Below are 9,933 nucleotides of genomic sequence, written 5' to 3'. Positions count from 1 at the left end.
GATGTTAAAACAGTCCCCGAGCACTCCAAAGCCTATAATCAAGATACTCAACATCAATTTAATGAATTTACAAGTGAATTGACAACTAAGAAAGAACAAAAACCCAACTTACCACCAATGATAACCCTTTGTTTAACTATTGTTAAGACGAGAACACCGAACTCACTAGTCTAAGCCTCCCCCTATGCCCAAATCGTAGAGAAAAAACATTACCATTTCAGCTGTTAAGAGATTTATGAAAGAAACAAAGAGAAAACTTACCGAAACTAAGCGAGCACTAACCGCGTGCGAAAATGAAGGAAAATAAATGGATTAGGGAAAAATCAAGAAGAAGAAAAATAAGAGAAAGATGGAAAAACTCATAAAATTTCGGCAAGAGGAGATTGAGAAGAATGGATGGCAGAATTTTTTTTGGAAAAGAGAGTCAAAATTTGGTTATGGGAAAAAAATAAAATAAAATCCCGATAACCCCCAAAATCCCTTAATCTTCTCCTCTAATTCCCAATACACATCCACTACTCAGAATCCCCCTATTACACAACTCAATCCCGAAATCTGAGCAAAAAAAATACCCTTGCCTGCATAGGGATTCAAACATAAGACCTCCACCATAATAACACACCATTTAACTACCAGACCAGCAGGCCCATTCTGATGTAATTTACCGAACAACCAAATAAAAGCCTACTAAACAAGAGTAAGGCCTAATTAATTCAAAATAACAAAATTTTCCCAAGCGAAGGCTTAAACTTGGGACCTCCCAAACACTCCCAGAACACATAACCACTAAAGCTGACAGGTATTTGTGTCATATTTTTACAATAACGAAATTAGAAATTTTGGAGCGTTACAACTCTACCCCCTAAAAAAATTTCGTCCTCGAAATTTTACCTGATCAAAATAGATGAGGATATTGCTGACGCATCGCATCCTCAGGCTCCCACGTGGCCTCTTTAGTGCTATGATTACGCCACAGAACCTTCGCTAAGAGAATAGACTTTTTCTGAAGGACCTTTACATCACGATCCAAAATCTGAACCGGCTCCTCCTCAAAGGTCAAGTCTGGCCTAACCTCAATCTCCTCAACAGAAACAACATGTGTGGGATCAGAGCAGTAGTGCCTCAACATCAAGACGTGAAAAACATCATGAATGCGGACCAACTCCGGAGGTAACTCCAACTGATAAGCGACAAGCCTCACACGTTTCAAAATGAGGTAAAGTCCAATAAACCGAGGGCTCAACTTGCGCTTGCGACCAAACCTTAGAACCTTTTCCATGGCGAGACCCTGAGAAAAACTAAGTCCCCCACAGAACACACGATCTCACACCTCTTCAAATTCGCATACGATTTCTGCCTATCAGAAGCTACTTTCAAACAATCCCGAATCAATCTAACCTTATCCTTTGTCTCAGAGACCAACTCAGGACCCAGAACACGTCGCTCGCCCAACTCAGTCCAACATAAAGGAGTGCGACTTTTTCTACCGTACAGTGCCTCGTAAGGTGCCATCTGGATGTTAGACTAGAAGCTATTATTGTAGGCAAACTCCGCCAAAAGCAAGTACTCCTCCCAACTGCCTCAGAAATCAATAACACAGCTCCTTAACATGTCCTCTAGTATCTGAATCACCCTCTCTGACTGACCATCTGTCTGAGGATGGAAAGCAGTACTGAAGTCTAATCTTGAACCCAGAGCCTCATGAAGCTTCTTCCAAAATTGAGACATTAAACGAGGATCCTGATTGGAGATGATCGAGATAGGTACCCCATGCAGTCTCATTATTTTCGATATGTAGAGCTTAGCTAATTTCTGAAGAGAAAAGTCTATCCTTACCGGGATGAAGTGAGCAGACTTGGTCAATCGATCCTCGATGACCCAAACAGAATCCTTCTTAGTGGGTGTTAAAGGAAACCCATTAATGAAGTCCATCATTACTCACTTCCATTTCCATAATGGTATCTTAACCGACTGCAGCAAACCCGAAGGTAACTGATGCTCAATCTTAACCTGCTGACAAGTCAAACAACAAGCAACGAAGTCGGTAACCTCACGCTTCAACCCTGGCCACAACTACAATTCTCGAAGATCTCGGTACATCTTGTTCCCGCTAGGATGCATAGTATAGGGACTACCATGCGCCTCTCTCAGAATTGACTACCTTAAATCCTCATCATTCGCTGCACAAATTCAACCGCGAAAACAAAGTACCCCATCACTGTTTATCCCAAAATCAGTAGTGCCACTATTCTCAACCTGACGAAAACGCAACCTGAGAGACTTATCCCCTAAATGTTTACCTCAAATCTATTCAATCCATGTCGGTTTGACTTGAAGTTCTGCCAACAGACTTTCATCGTCAAATAGGCTAAGACGAGCAAACATCGCTCTCAGATCGGTCATAACCGTACGGCTCAACTCATTCGCCACCACATTAGCCTTGCCGGGGTCGTACTGAATGGTACAATCATAATCCTTAAGCAGCTCAGCCCATCTATGCTGCCTAAGATTTAACTCCTTCTAACTGAGGAGATACTTGAGGCTCTTATGATCAGTGCAGATAATACACTTCTCACTGTACAGATAATTCCTCTAGATTTTTAATGCAAAGACTACAGTGGCCAACTCCAAATCGTGCGTCGGATAGTTCATCTGGTGTGTCTTAAGATGACTAGACTCATATGCAACCACCTTACGATCCTACATCAACACACATCCCAAACTGACATGTGATGCATCACTATAAACTATGAACTCCTTTCCATGTTGAGGCTGTACCAAAATAGGAGCCTCAGTCAGTACAGTCTTAAGCTTCTCAAAGCTCTCTTGTTGCGCATTAGTCCAGTCAAACGGTATACTTTTATGTAACAGCTTAGTCAAGGGTGCTGCGATCAGTGAAAATCCTTCCACAAACCGTTGGTAATAACCTGCCAGCCCCAAAAAGCTGCGAATTTCAGACACATTCTTAGGCTGCTTCCAGTCCAAAACAGCCTTAATTTTTTGAGGATCGACTCGAATACCCTCAACAGACACCACATGACCTAGAAATGTTTCTGTACGTAACCAGTACTCACACTTGCTGAACTTAGCATAGAGCTGCTTTTCCCTCAAAATTTGAAGAACAATCCTCAGGTGCTCATCATGCTCATCTTCAGTCCTTGAATAAACCAATATGCTATCGATGAACACTACTACAAACCGATCCAGGTACTGCTGAAACACTCGGTTCATCAAATACATGAAAGCTGTTGGTGCATTAGTCAGTCCAAATGGCATCACTAGGAACTCGTAGTGACTATAACGAGTTTTAAATGTCGTCTTATGCACATCAACCTCCTTAACCCTCAACTGATGATACCCAAAACGTAAGTCAATTTTGGAGAACACAGACGCCCCTCGGAACTGGTCAAACAAATCATCAATTCCCGAAAGTGGATACTTGTTCTTAATAGTCAACTTATTTAGTTATCAGTAGTCGATACACATCTTATGGATCAATTTTTTTTCTTAATAAACAATATTGGTGCTCCCCACGGGAACACTCTAGGGCAGATGAACCCACGATCAAATAACTCATGTATTTTAACCTTGAGCTCCGTAAGCTCCTTCGGTGCCATTCGATAGGGAGCGATAGACACCAGAGCTGTACCAGGGAGAAGCTCAATCCCAAACTCCACTTCTCGATTTGGAGGTAAACCCGGTAGCTCCTCAGCAAAGACGTCCAGAAAATCTCTCACAATTCTGATGTCCTTAACAGTAGAGTCCCGAGAAGCAAAAACAATTACGTAGGCCAAATACGCCTCACATCCTTTGCAAACCATTTTTTCAGCTACCAGTATAGAGATCACGTTAGCCAAGTAATTCTGACATTCCCCAATCACAACTACTTCATTACCCCCTTCAATTCTCAATACAACCCTCTTAGTCGCATAGTCCAAACAGACACGGTGTTTGACCAACCAGTCCATCCTCAATATCATATCGAACTCCCCAAACGGAAGCTCCATCAAATCAGCCAGAAATACCGTCTCTTGAACCTCTAAAGGAACATCCCTTTACAGTTTGCTAACTCTAAAAGATTGCCCCAGCGGGCTCAGTACAATCACCTCACTAGAAGTGCTCTTAACCGGATTCCCTAGGTTTTTGGAAACAAAACAGGCAACATAGGAAACATACCAATGATAACGTCTGGAGTATCTCTATCCTCTCGATGGTGATTAGCATAAACCAGGGCCAGCTGTCTTACCTCAGCCTGTCTAGCACCTCCGCCCGGTGCTCTCTACCCACGACCCATACCATTACCACCCCTAGCCTGACCACGGCCCCTAGGCGATTTCTGAACTACCCCCAGTGGCTGTGCAGTACCAGAACCTACAGCTTGCACCTGATCGGCCCTCAGCGGACACTCTCGAACATGATGCTTAGTAGACCCGCGTCTTAAATACCCCATTTATCCTCCAACATTCGCCCAGATGGCGTCTTTCACAATGCCCAAAAGTGTGATCCGATCCTAGTACGTACAATAAGGGCCCCGACTCTAACTGGCTCCCCAGATCTGACCTTTTTCTTAGGTCTCATCCCAGAACTCGAGGGCTTTAAATCCCTCTTATTCTTGCCTCTCTCTATATCCCGGTTTTGGCGCTCAGCGCGCTTCACCTCTTTGGTGATCTTCGCTTTCTCTACTAGTGCTGAAAAGTCACGCTCCCTCTACGGAGCTATCAAAACTCCCAAACTATCCCTGAGTCCATCCTCAAAATAGACACAATGCTCATATTCAGTCGCCACCATGCCTCGCGCATAGTGGCTCAATCTCAGAAACTCAGCTTCATACTCGGCCACTGAACGATCCCATTACATGAGATTCAGAAACTCACATCTTCTAGCGTTAATATAGCTTGCCCCTACATATTTACCTTGAAAAGTAGACTTATAGAAATCCCAAGTCAGTCGTTCAGGCTGAGAGCCCTCCTTAATAGTTAGCCACCATTGGTATGCTTTATCGCAAAGCAAGGAAATAGCCCCTTTCAATTTCTATTCAGGGTTAAAGTCTAGATCGTCCATGATTCTTTCCGTGGCCTCCATCCAGTACTTGGCCACGCTAGGGGCGACTCCAGTGACACCCTTGAATAGCTCAACCCCATTGGACCTGAGTCATTCCATAATCGACCCTCGACCTCGAGATCCAGTATTGGGCCGAGCGACCCTCTTTAATATCGTCATCATAGCCTGGGGCAAGGCGTCGTCCCTGGCCATACAGTCATGAGACCCAATCTTTGTAGCAGGTGAAATCGGCGTCTCGCTCATATCTAGATTCGGCATGCTGCCTAACGACGAGGACTCAGCTCGAGCCCCTCTACGACCTCTACCTCGGACTTATCATAGAATTCGTAGCTTATTTGTGTTAACAGTTTTATGAATCAGTTATAGTTTCATTATCTATTAGTAGATAATTTATGCAAAACAATATCAGAATATTAGAGTTTGTTATCACGAATCAAAGTCTTACTACAATTTTCAATTTCGCTACTTTTTTCAGTATACACTATCTACATTGTTCTCAGTACAATGTACTACCTATAGTAGTTTCAAAATATGCTACTCATATTTTCAAAAACTTATCAGAGTTTATAGAACACTTACAGAATTGACGCTGGAGACTCGGTGTACCACATACTCAGTCAAAAATATTTCAAACCATTTAAAAATCATCTCTTTAAAACCAAGTTTTAAAACCCAAATCCACAGCTGAGTTTTGTAGCATGGCTCTGATACTAAATGTAACACCCCAAAACCCACCTAGATGTTATGGCTGAATCTGGCGATATCACCTAGAAAGGGATTTGAAGACAAGATTGTAAAGTTTAAAAACCGTTACAATAAGTTAGCTTTTATTTAATTCGAAAAAAAACTAGTTGATTTGCTTTAAAACTTGTTTCTTAGCAGAAGCTTTTGTAACCAATTAATTTAAGGAAAATCATTTCTATTTATGAAAAACCTTAGTTTTTAGAAAAACATCGTGTTTTGTGGAATTGTAGTTTTTAAAAAAATATCTTGTTTTGTGGAATTGTAGTTTTTTAAAAAAATCCATAAAAAACAGTATAAAGTCCCAAATTTAAAGCCAACCAGTCCATAGTCCAGAAGATACATCAAAAACCCCCAAATAAGTAATAAAATCTAGGCAATAATGGAAAACAATCTAAAATTTATGTGTGGCCACAGTCGAGTCCTTCGCTGCACCGACTCGTCAAGTCTGGGGATTACCTGTACAGATTAAACAGAGAAAGGGTGAGTTTTTGCAAACTCAGTGTGTAATCTCCATAGAAACATGCATACAGATAATCAACAGAATTCAGTTAGATACAGTCTGGGCCTGTGCCCATCACAGAATCAGTTTGGGCCTTAGCCCAATCAGATACAGTCTCAGAAATACATTAGGTTCTTGGCCCATATCAGATACAAAATACAGATACAGTAAATCAGAATCTTACCTACCAGCCTCTACATACCATCTCCGTCCAACCCTACACACCATGCTGTATCGAAATGCGACACATAATCAGAAGGTTGCAGTTGAGCTGCCAGATAACAGGCTTAATAGTCTTTCAGACACTTCCTCCAAATATCATCAACCCACCCCGATGCAATGCAACATACAAAATATGCAATGCCATTATGCAATTAATAGTACATACATTCAGATATCATAAGTCATGCTCGGTATAGAAATCAGGTAGATAGATCACACAAATAGGGGTCTAATTAAAGCTTACCGACCCTACAGTAGGTCCACAGTTGACTTGGAAGACCCGTGCAACCTTACAAAACTTTTCAAAAAAACGGGCTCACGCGCCCATGTGGCCCACTCAGCCCAAATTGGCCTTGGCCATGTGATCCATTTTTAATGTAACCCATGCTAGTTAATTATTCATATATATTTTCACTATTTACTTATATGTTCCTTCAAAGTTGTCTACTTGAGTTACTGTTACTAAATTAATTATATCTTGAGCTACAGAATATCGAATTAAAATCTGTTTGATGTCTTTAAAACTAGACTCAAATACCTTTCTGCCATAAAATTTTCATAATTTTTGGCTTAGCCAATAAGTATAGTAAAATCTTCAAACTTACCCCTACTCTACTATCTGACACCTTCGTCCCTTCTTTGCTAAAAATTAATTATCTCTTAGTACAAAATTTGGATGATGTTTCCATTTGTTTCTATTGAAAATAGACTCATTAATAATTTAAACATGTAAATTTTAACCCTTAATTATTTTTTCCAATTTTTTAAGATTTTCCAAAGTCAGAACAGGGGAACGTGAATTCATTCTGACCTTGTCTCATAAAGTTTATTCTACCTCACGATTTATAATTCCATTACTTACACCGTTTCTTTGATGAGAAACTAGACTCAATAAGCTTTAATTCCATATTTTATTCATTCTCTAATTCTATTTCTAAAATTTATGGCAAATTTTCAAATTTAGCCTACTGTTGCTATCCAAACAACAAGCAATTTTGGTTTTTTGCCAAATCCCTTTTTTTGCGTTTCGGGTACACACCTGGTTTTGTTTGATGCTAAAACAGTCCCCGAGCACTCCAAAGGCTATAATCAAGATACTGAACATTAATCTAATGGATCTACAAGGGAATTGACAACCAAGAACGAACAGAAACCTAATTTACCACCAACAAAACCATCCGTTTAACTATTGTTAAGACGAGAACACCAAACTCACCAGTCCGATCCCCCTTATGCTCAAATCGCAGAGAAAAAGCATTACCACTTCAGTCGTTAAGAGATTCATGACAGAAACGAAGAGAAACAATTATCGAAACTAAGGGAGCACTAACCGCGTACAAAAACGATTGAAAATAAATGGATTAAGGAAAAATCAAGAAGAAGAAAAATAAGAGAAATGTGGAAAAACTCAGAGAAATTTGGCAAGAGGAGAGGGAGAAGAATAGGCGGTAGAATTTTTTTTTGGAAAAGAGAGTCGAAATTCAGTTATGGGAAAAAAATAAAATAAAATCTTGATAATCCCCAAAATCCTTTAATCTTCTCCCCTAATTCCCAATACACATCCACTACTCAAAATCCCCCTATTACACAACTCTATCCTAAAATCTGAGCAGAAAAAATAATACCATTGCCTGCATAGGGATTCAAACACAAGACCTCCATCATAATAACCACCAGACCAGCAGGCTCATTCTGATGTATTTTACCCAACAATCAAATAAAAGCCTACTAAACAAGAGTAAGGCCTAATTAATTCAAAATACCAAAATTTTGCCCAAGCGAAGGCTTGAACTTGGGACCTCCCAAACACTCCCAGAGCACATAACCACTAAAGCTGATAGATATTTGTGTCATATTTTTACAATAACGAAATTAGAAATTTTGGGGCGTTACAGTCATATTATTAAGAAATCATCCTCTTTATCAGTGATCTTATAAATTTTTAGTCAAACATATACCAACCATCATTAAAACATGCCAAACCTACTTTAAATAAACTTATAATAATAATTAAACATGCATTAGGACCACTTAGCAAAATTTCCAAGACAATTACGTAGGTATCGATACTAGAACATGGGTATCGATAAAATTACCCTGAGTATCGATACTCATGATAGGGTATTGATACCAAGTCTCTATATTGACTTCCCTGCACATCTCAAAACATAGAGGTATCGTTTCTAAAACAAAAATATTGATGATTTTACTCCAAACCAAAAAAATACAACATACTTGAGCATATAAATCATTCCAACATGTACCAATCCATCATGCTATCATATGATCATCAAATAAACATCAAAATAGTTGTAATAGTAGTCTCAAACATAAAAAATAAGTTTAAATGATAACCGGCATAATATGATTCAATTCTCAAAATACTAAGAGCAATTAAGCTATGGAACTTCGAAAACACCATGACAAATATCATTAAAAGTCTACCACATTGCCTTATTCCCAAAACGAAAACAAATAATGATAAAACCTACTGAAACATGTAAATGGACTTGCTTGGATCACCCTTACAACCACACCGCTCACACCAGCACTTATCTACTCTGCAAGGGTTTTAAGAAAGGAGTAGGTAAGCTTAACAAAGTGAATGCCTAGAACAACTACCATACAAACAATTAATCAAGCATTAATGAAACAACCATATAACACAACCTCAACAATTCCAACATAGTGTCATATTATACTCACTCATGCATTATTCACTAGTTCATTTACATGGTAATCACGTTAACATTTAAGCATATATCACATTAAGCATATAATCACGTAAGATTTAAGCATATACCACAACACTCATATTTTCACATAACATTTAAGCATATATCACAATACTCATATAATCACATAACATTCAAGCATATATCACAATACTCATATAATCACATAACATTCAAGCATATATCATAATACTCATATAATCACATAACATTCAAGCATATATCACAATACTCATATAATCACATAACATTCAAGCATTTATCATAATACTCAAATACATGTTTATAAATAAATTGCATAACGGTCGCGTATTATATAAACACATAACACAATACATACATATTCATAATTTAAGATAATTTGGCACTTGAGCTATGAAACATAAAAGTGAGCTCTATCATCACTCATTGGATACACGGATCTCCAACACACCACATAGAGTCATAGTGTCAAACATGTCCCAAAAGTGAAGCATAAAGCTAACACTCTTCTTATTTCCCCTCACCTGTCCCGTTAAATGAAGCTTAGCTCACATTCCCTTATCCCTCCAACATGTCCCAAGGCTTCAACGCCCAAAATCACTGTACATATAAGTGAGTACTCATAATTCTATGGCATGCCAACTATATCCAATGGTTTCAAGATCACAAGGTCAAAACATCTGAAATCAA

At 39.1% G+C, this 9,933-nt stretch overlaps 2 protein-coding genes across 2 annotated transcripts; both read right to left on the bottom strand.

Moving 5' to 3' along the window:
* Positions 1–209: 209 nt before the first annotated feature.
* On the bottom strand, positions 210–1,512 carry LOC128033770 (uncharacterized). Its single transcript, XM_052621844.1, has 3 exons — positions 1,399–1,512; positions 980–1,288; positions 210–221 (listed from the first exon to the last, which is right to left on the bottom strand). The coding sequence occupies exons 1-3, from the start codon at positions 1,510–1,512 to the stop codon at positions 210–212; spliced, it is 435 nt and encodes a 144-aa protein (XP_052477804.1).
* A 795-nt stretch (positions 1,513–2,307) lies between these two features.
* On the bottom strand, positions 2,308–4,450 carry LOC128033768 (uncharacterized). Its single transcript, XM_052621843.1, has 4 exons — positions 4,297–4,450; positions 3,588–4,039; positions 2,728–3,348; positions 2,308–2,454 (listed from the first exon to the last, which is right to left on the bottom strand). Exons 1-4 carry the CDS (start codon positions 4,448–4,450, stop codon positions 2,308–2,310), a joined length of 1,374 nt encoding a protein of 457 aa, XP_052477803.1.
* Between the last annotated feature and the right edge of the window lie 5,483 nt (positions 4,451–9,933).

Source organism: Gossypium raimondii, chromosome 2 (assembly GCF_025698545.1).
Source record: "Gossypium raimondii isolate GPD5lz chromosome 2, ASM2569854v1, whole genome shotgun sequence".
Taxonomy (NCBI): domain Eukaryota; kingdom Viridiplantae; phylum Streptophyta; class Magnoliopsida; order Malvales; family Malvaceae; genus Gossypium; species Gossypium raimondii.
This window is presented reverse-complemented; position numbering and strand designations above follow the sequence as displayed.

Bases quoted from the DNA above. Each gene is read 5' to 3' on its own strand.
- LOC128033770 (XM_052621844.1), bottom strand. From the start codon at position 1,512: ATGGCACCTTACGAGGCACTGTACGGTAGAAAAAGTCGCACTCCTTTA. The intron at 1,289-1,398 runs GTTAGATTGATT...AGTTTTTCTCAG, and splicing joins TCTCTGAGACAAAGGATAAG to GGTCTCGCCATGGAAAAGGT.
- LOC128033768 (XM_052621843.1), bottom strand. From the start codon at position 4,450: ATGGGGTATTTAAGACGCGGGTCTACTAAGCATCATGTTCGAGAGTGT. The intron at 4,040-4,296 runs GTATGGGTCGTG...ATGTTCCTTTAG, and splicing joins TCAGGCTAGGGGTGGTAATG to AGGTTCAAGAGACGGTATTT. The intron at 3,349-3,587 runs GTTAAAATACAT...GGGTATCATCAG, and splicing joins AGGAGCTTACGGAGCTCAAG to TTGAGGGTTAAGGAGGTTGA.